The 19,506-nt window shown below is 42.0% G+C and overlaps 1 protein-coding gene across 1 annotated transcript in view; it reads left to right on the plus strand.

Moving 5' to 3' along the window:
- Nucleotides 1-651: 651 nt before the first annotated feature.
- Nucleotides 652-19,506, plus strand: part of PPTC7 (protein phosphatase targeting COQ7) — a 38,825-nt gene continuing 19,970 nt past the window's right edge. Inside the window, exon 1 of the mRNA XM_030860312.3 lies at nt 652-1,179. Coding sequence (XP_030716172.1) covers nt 957-1,179 — 223 coding nt within the window. The 5' untranslated portion in view covers nt 652-956. The remainder of the gene's footprint in view (nt 1,180-19,506) is intronic.

Raw genomic sequence — 19,506 nt, forward strand, 5'->3', positions numbered from 1 at the left:
AATTTGGGGCCTAGAAGTTTTTATTCCCCACTTGGCAGAACCGTCTGAAAGTCTGAAACACTTCTGTATGACATGGCTGCAGTGGCCGTGCCTGAATCTCCATCACTAACCCTCCATCCTCACCCAACCGTCTAATAGGAACATATAGTATTTTCTCGAATTTTCCTAAACATTATGCAAAACGGCTCTTCTTTCCAAACAGATTGCCTCCCCTAAACCCTTCCAATATATAAGTTCTGGAGGTGTCACTAGATTAGTGTACTTCAGTTTCTTAATATATATACTACAGAATAATGATATGTGACCCGATACTTTCTTCCAGGTTTTTCTTTAAAGGAATAGTGGCGTTATTTAAAACAATAGCTTTTAAAAGATATGGTTAAAGCAGGGGAGAAAACAGCCCACCTGTAATTCTCGGTATTTTAACTTAGGTCCCGCGTCTGGGGAATCCTCCTAGGTCCTTGAAGCTAGGCAGTGAAGTAAAAAAGCGACTACAACTCTTGGACTACAACTCCCAAGAGACATTGTGTCCACATCCTCTGCGCACGCTCGACCTCTGTGGCTGCGTAGGGCACCGAGCCGAGGAGGCGGGGCTTGGGCCTAAGCAGCGGGCCGTGGGCGGGGCTAGAGGTGTGGCCACAAAGGGGGCGGTGCTGCCGGCGAGGCCCGGAACACGCTAGCGGAGTGGAAGATGGCGGCGGCAGCGGTGGCTGCAGCCGGGACCCCAGTCGGGCTGAGGCGGAGGAGCCGCCGGTTCTGACCTCGCTCTGGCTCCAGTGCGCGCGGCGGAACGTGTGCGAGGCCCCGCGCGTCGGGAAGGGGCGGCGGCGACTGCGCGCCGCCTTGAGGAGCGTCCCGGCGGCGGCGCGGCTGCGGCTGAGGAGAGAGCCGGCTCCGGGCCTCCGCGTCCTTCTGCTCCCCGGGCCCCCCGCCTCCTCGGGGGGGCGGCGGCGGCGATGTTCTCGGTCCTCTCGTACGGGCGACTGGTGGCCCGCGCCGTGCTCGGCGGCCTCTCGCAGACCGACCCCAGGGCCGGCGGCAGCGGCGGCGGCGACTACGGGCTCGTGACGGCCGGCTGCGGCTTCGGCAAGGACTTCCGTAAGGGCCTCCTTAAGAAGGGCGCGTGCTACGGAGACGATGCGTGCTTCGTAGCCCGGCACCGCTCGGCAGACGTGCTCGGTGAGTGCCCGGCCAGGTCCCCCCTTCCCAGCCCGGGATCCGCCTCCTGGGGACTCCCCTGCTCGGGGCTTTCCTCGCTCCTCCGGGCGGTAAGAGGAGCCCGAGAGCCAGTAGTAGCTCATTTGTACGGAGCGCTTACTATGTGCCAGGCGCCTTGCCAAGCGATCCAAGGTGCGTTTTCCGCTTGAACAACCCCCATTTTAGAGATGAGGAAATTGAGGTGCAAAGCGGGCGAGCCACACGCTCAAGGTCACACAGCCTGAGAATGTGACCAGTTTGCCCGAGTCCGGAACCGCACTGTTAGTCACTTGGTAGTGCCAGCCCCGGACGATCTCGTCCCCTCCCCCGGCGACACCTGCAGTCTCCGAACCTCGCTCTGGCTCCCGCCCTCTCTCCTCCCTCTGCGTGCCCCGGGGATCCCTGCTTCTTCACGCTCCTGACGCCACAGTCCGGCCGCGGGCAGCGGGATCCCGAGCCGACTGGCTGTCGTGAGCCCCACACAGCCCAGCCGCATTCTTTCGTCGTCTCGATCGAGACCAGGTCTACATCCTTTTGGAAGTCTCGCAGCGGAGGCCGCTGGCCTGGTGAAAAATCACTCGCAGTGCATTCTTCCAAACTGATCTTGCCCACTTGAGGTCACTTGGGGTGTAAGAGAGTCTCCTTGACCCAAAATAGAATGGTCAAACCCTCTTCTAGACTGCGGCCAAGAAAGCCTTGAGAATTGGTTAAAGCCTTTAAAGGCCACAGGTGCTTCCAATGGCCCATTCCAGTTACACCTTAGGGTTTGGGAGTCTAGAGTTAGAGCTTGCAGAAATGGCTAAATATAATTCACAAGCGATCAGAAACTTTACCATATTGTTTGTCTTTGGAGGCAGTGCGTATGCCATAGAATCCTATGCCGTTAAATCTCTTTTAATAAATAAAGCACTTCCTTTGTAATTGAAGGACATGTTGTCATTGAACTTAGGTTCAAATGTCGCTTTGGTTTCACTTCTCAGGTGAGATTATTTTGATTACTTTAAATTTCATATTCTGAGGCAAAGTTAGGCATTGGAACAAATGGACCTGTAACTTTATGACCATAATTATTTTTTAATTTGGTCTTAGAATAACTGCTTATTATCTTTGCTTCTACTCATGTACTCTTTGTGAACATAGAACTAGAAAAGTGGTTATCAGTTTAATTCATGAAAGTCTCCATTACCTGGGTTGAAAAAAATCAGTTGGTATTTAGGCAACACTTAAGACTCCTCAGAAGGGAACTTGCAAATTTTTTAAAAAATTTTTATTGGAGTATAGTTGATTGACAGTGTTGCGTTAGTGTCTGCTCTACAGCAAAGTGAATCAGTTATACATATACCCATTCTTTTTTAGATTCTTTTCCCATATAGGTCATTACAGAGTATTGAGTAAAGTTCCCTGTGGGAACTTGCAAACTGAAGTCCTACAAATCCACTCTAAAGTCAGCTTGACCCTGACTCGGTATCTTTTTTAAAGGTCTGTCAGTGGCTGTCGCTTTTCATTACAGTTGAGGCACTTCACAATTAGAAGCTTGTGACCTGTGCTGCTTTTTCAAGTCGCACTTGTAGTGCAGCAGGATAGGGGATATTGAGCCACTAAGGTTCTGCCTTATAAATCTGTTATGTGCTGGCTTATTTGAAAGATTTGTGATTTGATTTATGATTTGGATATTTTAATGTGTCAAATTTCTAGGCTGAAGCTTGATTTAAAATTTTTTGAAGGCTCCCTTCTTAATGGAGTGGGGTATTCATAAGGAAAATTTTGGTCAAAACCATTCTGAAAAAAGTATAAACATACCATCCTGGCAGAAACCTGGCCTGGTTTGGTGCTCAGCTTTGCCACTCTGTGATCTGTGGTTTTGGATAAGAGCCTCTCAGCTCATTTTCCTCATCTAGACTAGAGGATGAAGGGAGTGGAATACCTGACCCTCGAGAACTTCCGACCATCATATCACATTTTCTTTTTGTTTTGAAAAGACAGCACCCTTTGTTATTTTGCATCTCAAATAATGGGCATTACTTCCTGTCTTATTTACATGGGCACCGTCAGGAGATTTGTTCTGTTTTACATCTGTCTCTAAACCACCAGTAGTTCTTAACTTTCCTTGGTTCACAGCCTCTTGGTTTACTGCCCAAGGGCTCTTTTGCCCCCAAAATGTGCAGAGAGACAAAAGTTTGCATAGGTCCTTGGGGACTTCACTGACCCCGTGAAGTCCATCCATGTGCCACCTAGAGGTCCATGAAGGGGTACTAGATTAAGAACTACAGCTCTGTACCCCTCTTGAAAGGAATGTTGCTAGGCATAACCAGACAGATGATTGCTTATGTGGTCTGTGGCCATATTTGACAAAGAGCCGTTTTAAGAGAGAGAGTTGCGTGCAAATCAGGGAACACAGGTTCTCTAGCTAGGACTGTTTTGGAGGAGTTCTTCCAGAAAGCCTTCTTGGGAGCCACCTGATACAACTTCTGAGTTGGCCTCATTTGATCTTTGGTTTCCACAATCCAGTCCGTATGATGGTGACTTCTGTTTTATTGACACCATCCCATCCCAGGCAGGTCTGATTATCTCTTGCCGTGAAAGAGGTGATGAGTCTCAGTGAGTTTTTTTTTTTTTTTTTTTGCGGTGTGCGGGCCTCTCACTGTTGTGGCCTCTCCCGTTGCGGAGCACAGGCTCCGAATGCGCAGGCTCAGCGGCCATGGCTCACGGGTCCAGCCGCTCCGCGGCATGTGGGATCTTCCCGGACCGGGACACGAACCCATGTCCCCTGCATCGGCAGGCGGACTCTCAACCACTGTGCCACCAGGGAAGCCCTCAGTGAGTTTTTAATACTGCTTTTTACTCTGGAAGTTGGAGTGGTAAACTGAATTTCATTAAAGGGCTATGTGGAGGGAGTTCCCTGGTGGCCTAGTGGTTAGGATTTGGTGCTGTCACTGCCGTGACCTGTGTTCCATCACTGGTCGGGGAACTGCGATCACACAAGCTGTGCGGAGGAGCCAAAAAAAAAAAAAAGGCTATGTCGAATAATAATGTTATGTTGAACCTCAGTGCTTTGAACCTTCTATTTCTGTAGATAATTCATTTTCTTTGGGTTGACACTGTGTTTATTGCTGTTATCTGTGCAACTCACTGTGGTCATCTAGGACTCTTTGTTTGGAATGAAAGCTGTTTATTTCTTTTGTATTAGAAAGAGAAAGCTGATTTATTTCTTTAATTTAGAATTGGTCTGTTGTATTAGTCATGCAGTGACTAAAAGTACTTGGTGCTTTACAACATTTTTGTAGAGTCCCACTGGATTTCTTTTAGGAAAAACCAACTATGGTGGGTGTGGTGAGACATAAGAACTACTCCTATCCCCTGGAAAATTGGCAAAGGTGCTTTCTCTTTATTAGGTCCAACAGGAGTAAACTAGTACCAGCAGGAGCTATGCGCACTTTTTCCTTCTTCCCTGTGACTAATACTGAGTTCTCTTATTACTCTATATGGCATGGTTACCTAAGTACGTAAAAATATGAGAACTGCCTAGCGTGTAACTGCTGGGCCTCCCACAGCCCTACGCCAATTAACAATAGAATCAAAGACTGTTGAGAGTTGTAAGACTTAGGAACCTTGCAATCCAATTCTTTCATTTTACTGAAGACACAACAGAGGGTCAAATCACTCTGCTAAGGTTACTCCACTAGTTAAGGGCAGAATTAGGACTAGCACCAAGATTCCCCATTCCAGTCCTCTTTCCGTTACACCACCGGTTACGTTTTCTTGACAAGATAGGTGAATTCAAAACCCATCTGTCTTCTGGTACTGTTAAAGCGTTCTGGTAATGCTTTTCTTGCTCAAGGGTATGGGGATGTGTGTGTGTGTACAACTTCTTTATTCACTCTATGACTCACTACAGTGCAAAAAAACTCCTCTGCATACTAAACAACAGTTTATTGGAAAAAAGACAGCATGGTGTATGCCATGTAAGTTCTGACTTCTGAATACTGACTTGTAAAGTAATTCTTTTAAAACTGCACAGTGTTTAAGCTTGATTAAATTGAAACCTTAAAAAGAAATGAAAAATTCTAGCCTTTAGATATAATTTTGATTGTGGCCAGGAATTTGAAGTGTATTTGTGAGTAATACAGTCTTAAAAGTAGTTGTCTTGGGAATTCCCTGGTGGTCTAGTGTTTAAGACTCCGTGCTTCCACTGCTAGGGGTACAGATTCAATCCCTGGTCAGGGAACTAAGATCCTGCAAGCCACGAGGCATGGCCAAAAGAAAAGAAAAAAGTAGTTGTCTTAAGGTATGAGGATTACACAAACAATATAAAGATAAAAATTTTATTTAGGAAGTGAATTGATTAGGCAGAATTTGATGTTTTCCAACAGTCATGGTAATTTTAATGTATTTGGTAGAACCTCTATATCTGAAAGTGAGTTGTCCTTTTAACAAAGTACTAGTCACCTTGGGAAAGTGTGTGTGCGTGCTAATTTCAACCTTTCAAGAAGCCCTCTTTCGAATTTTCCTCATCTAGATTTCAAGCTGTGTCAGGAAACTAGTCTCATTATATAGTCATAATTTTCTGAAGGTCAAAATTCAGTCTGATCCACCTGTTGACAGCAGACATAACCCTGACTGAATTTTTTTCACCTGCCATAACATTTACCTTTTAAAGTGAAAAATTCAGTAGCACAACATTCACAAGGTTGTGCAGCCACCACCACTAACTAGTTCCAGAACATATTCATCACCCCAAAAGAAAACTCCTACCTGTTAGCAGTCACTTCCCAACTCGCCTCCCTTAATCCCTGGCAACAGAAAGTAGATTCTGACTCTACAGATTGCCTATTCTGGACATTTCATATAAATGGAATCATATAATATGCTGTCTTTTGTGTCTGGCTTTTTTCACTTAGCATAAGATTTTCAAGATTTACCCACATTGTAGCATGTATCAGTACTTCATTCCTTTTTATGGCTGAATAATATTCCATTGTATGGGTATACCACATTAAAAAAAATTGATCTATTAATGGACATTGGGTTGTTTACACTTTTTTGGCTGTTGTGAATAGTGCTGCTGTGACACATTTATGTGTAGGCTTTTTTGTGAACATATGTATTCTCTTGGGTATATACCTAGAAATGGAATCATTGGGTCATATTGTAACTTTGCAACTTTATGAACAATATAGTTGTTTTTTATGTATTTTATATCATTAATATATAATGTTTATATATCATTAATATAATTAATAGAGGGGGAAATCTTTTTTAAATGTCAGCAATCAGATATTTAAGTTCTGAGATCAATCAGTACTTTAAATATGCTGGATTTCATAATTGTGTGCTTTCAAGAGAAAATTGTGGAATGTTAACGAAGTGTGAGAGTTGTGGGTTCAGTAAAAGAGCCTTCTAGGACTCAGAAACATCAGGATTTAAGAAGCTACTGACAAAAAAATAGCCACTGACTAGTCCTCTGACTCTTCTGAGTATTCTGTCATTCTGTAATAAATAGATTATAGGGTTGATGGATAGAGGAATTTTGCTGTTTGTTTCTTAAACTCCTGCTCCCCAATATTTTTCTCATTTTGCTATATATTGTACTTTTCATAAGGTTCTTATAAGGCACATTATTTTTAAAGTCATTTCCCCATTTGTTATACTGTCAGAACTACTTTTCCTTTGTTCAGTCTTTAATCTAGAAATTCTTGAGCTTAGTTTTAAATTTTCCTAACTTCCAGCTTCTCTCTCAATTTGTTAATAATCTCCTAAAGGAATCTGGATAAATCTTTTTTTTATAGAGCAAGTAATTGCATTTTAAAAGCATGACTGTTTATACTTTTTTAGAAAATATACTTTTGTTAAAAGATTTTAAATTGTAGCAGAAGATAAGATGTAGATGTTAACTGGTTGTGCTGTGGGGTTTTTTTGGGGGGGGGCAGGGTGTTGAGGGAGTTGGGGGAACCTGGATTGGAGGAGGCTGTTCCTGAACTTTAGCACTGCTTTCTGGAACTGGGCAATACATAACCTGAATGGTTGCAACAGTATCCAAATGGAGTTTGTACTTGTGTGTGACTCAAGAAGTACTACACCAGGTCAGAGTATTTGAACCTACAACCATGTCCTTTGAATAAATGCCTATGTCAGGTTTGAATAAATGTTTATGTCAACTTCAAACTAAATGGCAAATTCATTTTATATAGGTCCCCGTGCCTTTTAGAGAGGCCTTACCAGGGGCTTTAGGTTCAGAATTTTTAGGGAAATGCTTTGGAAAGGTAAGTTGACAGTTTCTTTCTAAAGAAATTTTACTTTTTCTAGTCAGTTGAAAAATGGTGTGCCTTGTGGGTTTGCCTTTCAAAATTAGTGATAACTTTTGGTCTCATTTTAAGAACTGGTTACCTAGATCCTAATTTTTATCATTAGTAATAAAATTCAGTGATCTATCTTGTTTGAGAGTTGTCAAATATTTTAAAAATCTGATAGTTTTCTATCTCTCTGAGGTCTAAAATCATTTGTTTCCTGTTATTAAACAATTCACAGTTTACAGAATTGCATCATAAATCAAAACTTTTTTGCAAAAGCTGACCAACTGCAGGAGGCATTGGGCTGATAACACACTTACTCATTTAAACTTAAGTTGACAAGTGGCACGGATCTTTCAGTTTAAAATTTTAAAGAAGAAAAGATGCTAAATACTTTTGAATGGGATCCCAAACAGGATTTCGGTGGATGGGGTGGGGGTGAGGGAGCAGAACCTTTTCTTTAAAGAGTGGGAAATACTTCACTCTGTTTTCTCCTAAACATTTATTCAATATCTGACACAAAATATGGTTCAACTTACCAGTGTTTTATACATATACAGTGCTTTAGATTTTACTTTTTTTTTTTGGCTGCGTTGGGTCTTCGTTGCTGCGCGAGGGCTTTTCTCTAGTTGCAGACAGCGGGGGCTACTCTTCGTTGCTGTGGGCGGGCTTCTCATTGCGGTGGCTTCTCTTGTTGCGGAGCATGGGCTCTAGGCTTGCAGGCTTTAGTAGTTGTGGCTCTTGGGCTTAGTTGCTCCGTGGCATGTGGAATCTTCCGGGATCAGGGCTCGAACCTGTGTCCCCTGCGTTGGCAGGTGGATTCTTAACCACTGCACCATCAGGGAAGTCCCTAGATTTTACAGTGTATTTTTATATTTTACCTTATTTAATCTTTTAACTATGAAATAGTTGCTCTTATTTCTGCTTAATCTGCATCTATTTCCTCATCTATGAGGCTGACTCATCAGTAAGGTTAGTATCAAAGCTGGGACTTGAACCTAAGTTTTCTCTTGCGCATCTAGTGCTTTTAAATAAATGGTTTTGTTTTGCGCTTATAAAAGTAATACATGGGGCTTCCCTGGTGGCGCAGTGGTTAAGAATCCGCCTGCCAATGCAGGGGACACGGGTTCGAGCCCTGGTCCGGGAAGATCCCACATGCCACGGAGCAACTAAGCCCGTGCGCCACTATTAATGAGCCTGTGCTCTAGAGCCCACGAGCCACAACTACTGAGCCCGTGTGCCGCAACTACTGAAGCCTGCGCGCCTAGAGCCCATGCTCTGCAACAAGAGAAGCCACAGCAATGAGAAGCCCACGCACCAGAACAAAGAGCAACCCCCGCTCAACACAACTAGAGAAAGCCCACGCGCAGCAACGAAGCCCCAACGGAGCCAAAAATAAATAAATAAATAATAATAATAAAAAAAGTAATACATGTTCACAAAAGCACAGTGTAAAATACCTGTAACTCATAACTCAATTATAGTCAGTATGGTTTCTTCTAGCCTTTGTGTATATACAATTGTATGTATACATATTAGTAAATAAGATTGGGTTAGTGTGTATTCTGCTCTGTAATGTTATTGTTATGTAATGTAGCTTGAGCATACTTCCGTAATAAGCATAGCTATCATATTTTACTGTGTATATAGTACATGAAGCCCTCTATTTTTATTTATTTAGATTATTTCCAATTTTCTGTTACAAGTAACACTAGAGTGAATACCTCTACATGTAAGTATTTCCTTAGGATAAATTCCTTGAAGAGGAGATCCTGAGTCAAAGGCTGTGAACTTTTGAAAGGTTTCTGATTTAAATATTAGTGTAGCTCCCTCCAGAAAGGTTATACTAATTTATACGTTTCCATTTGCTATGAAATTACTCTCATCAGTAAGCTTATTGTTGATCTTGAGTCTGTCACATTTAACAATTTATAAGTTTACTAGGTTCTTAAACAGTTGTTTTTGAGGTGAGTAAGTTTGTAGCTGGTGAATAGTTTTAGGACGGATTGAATTGTTGGTTTGAATCCCAAGGGTTACAAAATGACTGCAAAAACTTTGCCAGAGACTGCAAAAGTGACTTACTACAAAGAGTGCTTTCTGTTGAGGGACCGAGTATTATTTTGACTCAAGCCAGTTCCAACACATTTTTGCAGTGATTTTTCTTTTACTCATTCCCTCATGAAGAGGAAACTTCTTTCTTTTTGTACTACTGTGACTGTACATTTCGATCTTTCAAGGATGCCATCTCCAGTAGGTTTTTTGACTTATCAAAATTTGTCTGTGCTGTCATTTGAGGTAGATGCAAAAGGTTAGCTGTGCTGAATGAAGCCAACAAAAAATGCTTCTGTTTTCACATCAATGTTTGGATAGCAGTTTTGAATAAGAAAATAGATTTGAGCTATTTACATTAGAGCTGGAAAACTGTTCCTGGCCTCTAGTTTGAATACTAATTGGTAATATGGTCATCAGTGTTTCTATGAAATGAGAAAGTCTAAACAGAGGTGTCATTTATGCATGTATTGTTTTTAAAAATTCACTTCTCTTGGTTCTTGAGCTGCAACGTTGATCTTATTTTCTTGTTCATGTACCCTGAATTCACTGAGCAATCAATGGTCTTTGGTGTGTTTTGTGAATACATTCTATACATACATATTAAATAATTTACAGATCGTCTGAATTCAGTGAAGCCAATTAATCTATAACTATCTTTTATTCTTTCATCAGAATTTCAAATTGAGAAATGGTTGGCCTGCCTTTTTGTCAGTGGCCTGAAGGAGAAAAAAACTTTTCCAACATTCTAGTCTGGTGGTTAAAACTGAAGTAAAAGGGCATGGGGCAGTGTTTTTACCCTCTGGATCATTATCAAAACTTCTCTGAAAACATACATAAGGTGGTGTACTAAGGGGAAAGGATAAATTGAGAAGCCTGAAATGGAGCCTTTGTTTCAAAACTAGTGCATGCAGTAAATGCACTATTGTATATGAAAAGTAAAATATAGATGTATCTGTTAGCTTTTATTTTATAAAGAGTTTCTAAAACAGGCTCCCTTTTCTTGCAATGTGACTTAGAATCCCAGAATCTTATATCTTAGAAAAAGGAACTCTCGAGAGAATTTGTCCTCCTGCCCTTTCTTTCACAGATGAGAAAACTAAAGTTTAGAGAAGTTATTTGGCCAGTGTCCTACAGCCAGTTAGTGGCAAAGAAAGCTGGGAGCTGTGTCATCTCCAAGACTCCTTTTCAAGGCTCTTTCCATCCAGCCTTATTTTAACAGTCTGTGAGAAGAGGGCACAACACCTTGTGCAACTCTAGGATGAGATAGATAATGGTTCATTCTCTCTCTCTCTCTCTCTTTTTTTTTTTTTTAATTTTTATTGGGGTATAGTTGATTTACAATGTTATGTTAGTTTCAGGTATACAGCAAAGTGAATGTTATACATGTATCCACTCTTTGTTTAGATTCCTTTCCCATATAGGCCATTACAGAGTGTTGAGTAGAGTTCCCTGTGCTACGCAGTAGGTTCTTAATAGTTAATCTGTTTTATATATAGTAATGTATATATGTCAATCCCAATCTCCCAGTTTATCCCTGCCCCCCCCACCCTTATCCCCAGTGGGTTCATTCTCTTTTTGTAGTTCTCAGATGAAAGTTGCTTTATCAGAATGCTGGTATTCTAACTTATCAGTACAGTCAACTGAATTCATTGTTTACTGGTTGTTTCCTGTTAGTCCTTGACAGGTGCTGGGGAAAAGACCACGAACAAAATAGACTTTAGCCTTGCAGTTTCACGGTCTGGGGGAGAAGGTACACATATGCACAGGAACAGAAACGTTAGATATTGTGGAAGCATGGAGTCAGGCCCCGAGAGATGGGTTTTTCAATAAACTGAGGCAAGTGAGGAGAAGATTGGCAAGGCTCTTCAGATTGAGGGATCAGCAAATGCACAGTAGAAGACTTCCCAAACTACAGCTGTTTTGTAGCTAGAGCGTAGTTTGGGCTGGCGGGGTGGCATTGGGAGGATGGTTGAGAATTGATGTTAGAAAACAGGTTATGACCAGATTGTCAAAGGTCACAGTTGCCATATTGGGTGTTGTTCCGTTTTTTGGTTTTGGTAGAAGCTATAGGAGGTGTTTTTGCTTTTGTTGTTTTGGGTTTAGTTTGTTTTTTTTGTGAAGAAGCAGCACATTTAGATGGTACAAAATTGAAAAGGTATTCAAAATTCAAAAGGGTGCATAAAGTCTCCCTCTCACCCATGTCTCCTAGCTGCAAAAGTTCCTCTCCCAAAAGAAACCAGTGTTATCAGTTTCTTGTATATTCTTCTAGAGAATGTTCTTAGAAATACAAGTAAATAAGTGTATATACATGGAAGGTATTTGACTAGAAGTGTAATATGGACATAGCAATCTTGTTTAAAAAAAAGATAAAGAGGGTGTAATGGGAGAACAGGAGGCAAAAGATCAATTAGGAAGCTACTGAAATAGTCTGAGCTAGAATGGGCTTTAACTTAGGGTACTGGAAAGTAATTGGGCTTAAGGCACATTGCAGACAAAGAATCAACAGGACTTAGTGATAACTGGACGAAGAGGGTGAAGGAGAAAGAGAAATTGGAGTTGATTTTGAGGTTTTGCTTCTGGAAGCTTCTTTAAGGTTTCTAGCCTGGAAGTGTGGGGTGGTTTGGGCTGCCATTAATCAGGTTAGGAAATGCAAGAGAAGAATCAAAAGTTTGGGAATTGAAAACAGGGTAGCAGAGACATTTCAGAGGTAGAATTATCTGGTTCGTGGCATGCTTGGATCCAGCTGGTCTTTATTGAGTCCTTAGTGCTCTGACAGTGAGTCTCATTAGAATCACCTGTATAGTTTGGATTTGTATGCTTTGTTACAAGGCCCAGGCCTACCCTGGGCACACTGGCTCAGGAGGTAGGGCTTGGGTTCCACAGGTAATCTCAATGTGCAGCAAGAATTGAGAACTGTTGTGCCAGGAACCAGACTAACACTCCAGAATGAAAGACGTTACCAGTATGAAAAAGACTCAGCCCTGAAGGGGATCACATTACGGAGTGGGAGAAAGGAGACAGGAAAGTCATGATACAGGCGCTGCTGTTATTGTAGTGACCTAGGGAGAGGGTTAGGCCCACTAGCATTTCTGTGTTGGTTGTCATTATAAGATTTCCCATTTAAAATGAGAAATTTCTAAGTCTGAACCCTGGCACACAGTAGGCAGCAGGCACTTAAGAGGTATTTGTTAAATAAGGTTACTTCAGTCAGTTCTGGAAAATAATTTATTTTTTCAAGGTGTAGATGAATCTTTTTTTCTTCGTTTATTTTTTTGGAGACAAATATAGATTTGTCCCTTAGTGCTTGAAAATGTTGCTGTTTAAATGTTTAATGGAATATTGAATGGTGGTGGATGTGTGACCAGAAAAGCTGAGTGGACCACTCATCTTTTTTTTTTTTTGCGGTACGCGGGCCTCTCACTGTTACGGCCTCTCCCGTTGCGGAGCGCAGACTCTGGACGCGCAGGCTCAGCGGCCATGGCTCACATGCCCAGCCGCTCCGCGGCATGTGGGATCTTCCGGGACCGGGGCACGAACCCGTGTCCCCTGCATTGGCAGGCAGACTCTCAACCACTGCGCCACCAGGGAAGCCCTCATCTTTTAAACATTATATATGAGTGGGAATTGTCTTTTGATTGTGACCATAGACCAGTGTTTGTAGAGCTTGCAGCCAACACTGATCAAAGACTTTTTTTCTGATTGCTACAGGGCAGACCGGTCTATATACTGTTATTTGGCCTTTTTTTTTTTTAATTTAGCTTTGGCTGCATTGGGTCTTCATTGCTGCATGCAGGCTTTCTCTAGTTGCGGCAGGCGGGGTCTACTCTTCATTGCAGTGCAGGGGCTTATTTTGGTGGCTTCTCTCGTTGCAGAGCATGGGCTCTAGGCACACAGGCTTCAGTAATTGTGGCACGTGGGCTCAGTAGTTGTGGCACACAAGCTTAGTTGCTCCATGGCATGTGGGATCTTCCCAGACCAGGGCTCGAACCAGTGTCCCTTGCATTGGCAGGTAGATTCTTAACCACTGTGCCACCAGGGAAGCCCTGGCCTTAAGAGAGACATAACTCTCATTTATTGCATGTTGGCCGTGAGCTGAGCACTGTGACGAGGCACTCTTTAACACCATTATCCGTGTTCCTCACACCAGCACTGTGACGTTCATGATTTTATTCCCATTTACAGGTGAACATAATGAGGCTCAGAGAGCTACCCAAGACACCTTTAGTACACCTCATCCTAATCCTGGAGCTGGAATTTGAACCCAGATCTGACTCCAAAGCCTTGCCCAGTGTGTGTACACTGCCTTTTAAGTCAGAAATGATCATTTAAAACTTCGTTTTACTGGGTCTTTGCTGGGTCTGAGTACTATTTAGTTATAACTATTCCTAGGCTAATAATTGAGCAAAGCCCCTTAATTAAAGCAGATAAAGGCCTTAGCGAGCCTGTTGAACTAGTCAGTAGGCCACAGGAACTTTGGTGGCCTCAGGCCAGCCCTTTGCTTCTGGGGGACCTCCTAAATACCTTAACTCCTGCAGTGCATTGTTTTGGCTAATTGCTGGTGAGAGGTTTGTGGCAGGGGTGTGATAGGCATTTACCTAGAGGTGAGGTTTCTCTGCTCTTAGAGCTGTAACCTCCGCCTTTATTACTTGTACTTTATCCATATTAGTCCAAATCGCAGGGAACTGCCCAAAATGCTTCTCTCCTCAGCCTCCTCCTCCCCCACAACTCGGTATTTTCATCCTTCCAGGCTCAAATCAGACACTTCTCCATGAATGCTTTTCTAATTCCTTTAGCTAGATGTAATCTGATCTTCCTTGCTTTTGGCTTTAGTGGTACATGTTTATTTTGTTTTATTATAGCCATTTATCTTAAGCTGCTCCAATTCCCTGCACTACCACTTGATTTTAAGTTCCTCTGGGCGGGAAATCTTTTATTGTATGTAAATCCCTTTGGCTCCCTTTCACCACATGTCTTGCATATAGGAGATGTTCAATAAAATGTGTTGACTAACTTTAATATTGAATGTAAGTGTAAAATGCAATTCTTAACTGAATTCATATAGTTTATCATCTCTCCCATAAAGGCAACATGTACTCATTACTGGAAAAATGGGGAAGTATGGAAAATAAAAAGAAGAAAAGGACTTCCCTGGTGGCGCAGTGGTTAAGAATACGCCTGCCAACGCAGGGGACCCGGGTTTGAGACCTGGTCCGGGAAGATCCCACATGCCGCGAAGAAACTAAGCCTGTGGGCCACAACTACTGAGCCTGTGCTCTAGGGCCCGCAAGCCACAACTACTGAGCCTGCATGCCACAACTGCTGAAGCCGGCGCACCTAGAACCGGTGCTCCGCAACAAGAGAAGCCACCGCAATGAGAAGCCCATGCACCACAACGAAGAGCAGCCCCCATTGCCGCATCTAGAGAAAGCCGGCACACAGCAACAAAGACCCAACTCAGCCAAATAAATAAATAAATCTTAAAAAAAAAAAAAAAGATTACTTGTTCTACCCCCTCAAAGGTCATTACTTAGTTGAACAATATATAGGGGAAATATAATTAATTTTCAGAAATTAAGGGTCAGTTCTTGGCAAGCTTTTTTATTTTTAAAATTTATTTATTTTTGGCTGTGTTGGGTCTTCATTGCTGCACGCGGGCTTTCTCAAGTTGCAGTGAGTGGGGGCTACTCTTCGTTGTGGCGCGCGGGCTTCTCATTGCGGTGGCTTCTCGTTGCGGAGCACAGGCTCTAGGCGCGCGGGCTCAGTAGTGTGGCTCACAGGCTCTAGAGCACAGGATCAGTAGTTGTGGCGCACGGGCTTAGTTGCTCCGTGGCATGTGGGATCTTCCTGGACCAGGGATCGAACCCATGTCCCCTGCATTGGCAGGCGGATTCTCAACCACTGTGCCACCAGGGAAGACCTTAACTTGGCAGGCTTATTGAAAAGAATTATGTTCTCACTTTTTTAAAAAAGCGTTTGTGCCAGGGTTGCATGTGACTCGACCTCTCCCAGAGGGTGGTGTTTTAGTAAAAAGCAGCTCTTATTTTTATAGAGGGGTGGAGAAAGCAGGGGGTAAAATAGTATCCTCTTTAGGGTTAGGTCAGGGTATATGGCTTAATTGTTGTAAATATTAGGTTAACCTTTAAGACCGAAATTCTAGATCTAATCTTATAAATAGAAGGAAAAATTTTCTCTTAGCCTACAGGGCCAGTACAAGTAGACACACATCAGATAGCTGGACTTTAATTGCTGTTACTTTCTTATTTAAACGTTAAATTATTAGGCATTGTGTAACATTTTCTAATATCTAAAAACTAACAGAAGCCTCAGCTTTAATAGAAGGCCTTAATTCTGTAACACACTAAGGTCCCTGTCTCTACTGTTCATATCTTAAAATAAGTGTGAGCCCCCCCAGATGATTTGTCTGTTGCTTCCTCCTGTCTAGAAAGCATTGCTGACAGCATTTAGCATTTGAGGAAGATACTGTTGCAGCTCAGAAAGGAGTGAAGTGACCTTTATCTGTGACTTAACCTTCAACTTTATAAGATACCCAAGGTCCTCAGCCACAGTTAAGTCAAAACATATCATTCCACATTAAATATTTGGTATTTAAACAGAAGAGCTAGAGGAAGTTAGAGGAAGACCATTTTTCTTTTAAAAAGGTTGACTTTGAGTTTCTTTGCCTTCACACTATCATTTCCTAATCGTCTTCTACCACCCAGAGTAGTCTGGAGATTACTGTCTCTAATTAATGAAATATTCTGGACAATGGGTTTAAATGTGTATATGTATGTGTGTGCATTTTAATTTGATTAATTATTAAGTAGTTTCAGGTTTACTAAGCTAGAAAGGAATAGTTATTTTGTTTAGAATTCTAAAACATAAAATAGGACATTTATTCCTGCTTTGAGTCTGTATTTGAGTTTTATTAACTGTCCTGGACAGTACTATTTCTTTTATTTATTTATTTTTGGATGCGTTGAGTCTTCGTTGCTGCACGCCGGCTTTCTGTAGTTGCGGTGAGCCGGGGCTGCTCTTCGTTTTGGCTCATGGGCTTCTCATTGCAGTGGCTTCTCTTGTTGCGGAGCACGGGCTCTAGGCGCATGGGCTTTGGTAGTTGCAGCACGTGGGCTCAGTAGTTGTGGCGTGTGGGCTCTAGAGCGCAGGCTCAGTAGTTGTGGCTCACGGGCTTAGTTGCTCTGCGGCATGTGGGATCTTCCCGGGCCAGGGCTTGAACCCGTGTCCCCTGTATTGGCAGGCGGATTCTTAACCACTGCACCACCAGGGAAGCCCTGGACAGTACTATTTCTTGAGCAGGATTTGAGTTTTGCTTATAAGTGTCCCTTTTTATACATTTTGTCATAAGGTTGAACCTTTCTTCCTTCCATCCTTTCAGCTTTATTGCCTCAGCTTTGAGTTAGCTGTTCTGCTTAGAGATCTTGAGTTCTTTTTTTAATGTTTATTTTATTTATTTATTTTTGGCTGCATTGTGTCTTTGTTGCTGTGCACAGGCTTTCCCTAGTTGCGGTGAGTGGGGACTACTCTTCATTGCGGTGGGTGGGCTTCTCATTGCGGTGGCTTCTCTTGTTGCAGAGCACGGGCTCTAGGCACGCAGGCTTCAGTAGTTGTGGCTCACAGGCTCTAGAGCGCAGGCTCAGCAGTTGTGGCGCATGGGCTTTGTTGCTCTGTGGCATGTGGGATCTTCCCGGACCAGGGCTCGAACCCATGTCCCCTGCATCGGCAGGCGGATTCCGAACCACTGCACCACCAGGGAAGCCCAAGATCTTGAGTTCTTGACGTAGACTTGGTATCTGGAGAATTAGAAGATGCAGGTTTCATTGGGACTAATGCGTAGTGGTTATTTTGGGGAAACTTCTTGCAAAGGGAATATATCACTTGTTAAAGCAGGAAGAACGTGATAATCTATATAATTTCACCTCTAGAGAACTGAAAGGAGTGTTAATCAAAGCAAATTGTACTTTTCTGAATAAATCAACTTTTGAATACATTTTTCCAGTAATCCTTCTTTTTGTTCCCTTTGGGATAATTGTTTGCAGAAGGATTTCACAGTCCTGAATCACAGGGGAGTGTTTTTAATGCCCAGATAGTTGAGGCTTCAGAATTGTTGATACAAGTGTGATCTGTTCCATTTGATAGAAATTGAGTTTATACTCTGATCTCATTTTTCTCTAGTTATAATGCTTCATGTTGTGATGCCCCTAGACAAATAAGGTTGGCTTTGAGACCACTAGACTATAGTATTTGAAGAAGAGCCTTGGCATCTGAAAAGAAGCCGGCTGTAGCACTGCAATAGATACTGCCTAACCAGTTCCCTGTCAGATGAGTGCTTGCTGCAGAAAGTGTAAAACCAGATATCCTTATCCCTTGAGTACAGAGGGTCTCCTGCTGCTTTTATTATTCAACTCTTGTGATCCAGCCAGATTCTTACTCAATTTCTCCTCTGGAGTTTCAGTTCACTATCAGGTACCCATCCTAGTAGATAGGAGATGTGTTTCACTGATGGAAAAACAATCCCTGTAGAACCATCCTACTTCATTAGGGAGAGTATGAGGCTCAATGTAAAATGCCTCGAGATCATCAAAGATGCAAGGAATAAAGCTCTATATTACCTTTGGGTACTACTTAGTATTTGAAATTCTGCCAGAGCTACTGGATAAAATCAAATTACCTATTTTTCTTCACTGATGCTTATATTAAAATTGAAATTTAGTATTTATTTTTTGGGTATCACTTTCTTCTGGAAAATGTCTTGTAACTAATTGCATGTCAATCTGAAGATGAGTGTAGTAAGAAGAGTTTAAGAAGAACGGCAGCCTCATGCTGATGGCTGATAATGGATAATGATGGAGAGACTCAGGCTGATGATCGCTTAGTTCAAAATCTTTTTCAAGGTGAGCCTTTTGCCAGCTACACAGTTAGGTGGCCAAATGCAGTTGGAAAGAGGATTTTTAAGCTTCCACAATTTCAGCTTACTTACCAAATCTTTTTTCCTTGAATTTTCTGGTTAGAATAAAGCTGTTAAGTAAAATTCTGCATTAATAACAAGCTAAGTGATTTTTTTTCAAGTACATCAAAGTTTTGTTTTTATATGATTATAACTAAGGCAAAGACAAAAAAGTATTAATCAGAAAAATGAAAATTGTTACTTTAGGAATTTTCTTCCTATAAAAAAATATATTTAAATGATGGGAGATAACACCAGAATTACTCTTTCTCCTTCTCTCTTTACTTTAGAAAAGCAATCTACAGAAAACTTAGCAAAATATTTTATAAAAATCATAAATATAAATATTTTCTAGTTGGCTATTTCCCACTTCATAAAACTTGACATTTTCAGTTGTAAATGGTACAACTAAAGGAATTTTCTGTGCCCTATAGTCTCTTCTCAGCTTTTTGCTCAGCTATTTCAGATATGTAACCATTATCTTAATCTAATAATGGTTTTAATTGGATTTTAGGTCAAAGGAAACACTTAAGCTAGACGTGCGCTGACAGAATGTTATTAATGGAGACATAAGGTGATTACAGTGAGTTAAATGAAATAGCTTCTATATTGATGCAAACTCTTTATCTTGGCATTCAAAGCCTTTCCAGTTCAGTCCACCTTTTCAACTTCACCTCTCTTTACCGCTAAAGAAATTATATCATTCTGACAAATTGGATACTTGGCTGTTTCCTAAACTTAATCAGTTATATCTGTGTTTGTAATTTGATGCCTGAAGTAAGATGCAAATCGCAAGTGAGCTGTTTGGCCAGGAATTCTCGTTCCTAAGATAAGATCCCCCTTAAGTCCTTAAACTTTTTACTCTATACTCCCTGAGCATCCAGTCCATTCTGTGGTGTCAGTACTGGACCTTTGTCAAAGAACTGGCCCTGATTGCCTTCCCCAGTGCAGACTCTTAGTTCCTGACTTCATACAGAACATTTCCACAAAAATGCCCTACCGGTGCCT

The sequence above is a fragment of the Globicephala melas genome, chromosome 13 (genome assembly GCF_963455315.2).
Source record: "Globicephala melas chromosome 13, mGloMel1.2, whole genome shotgun sequence".
Classification (NCBI taxonomy): Eukaryota; Metazoa; Chordata; class Mammalia; order Artiodactyla; family Delphinidae; genus Globicephala; species Globicephala melas.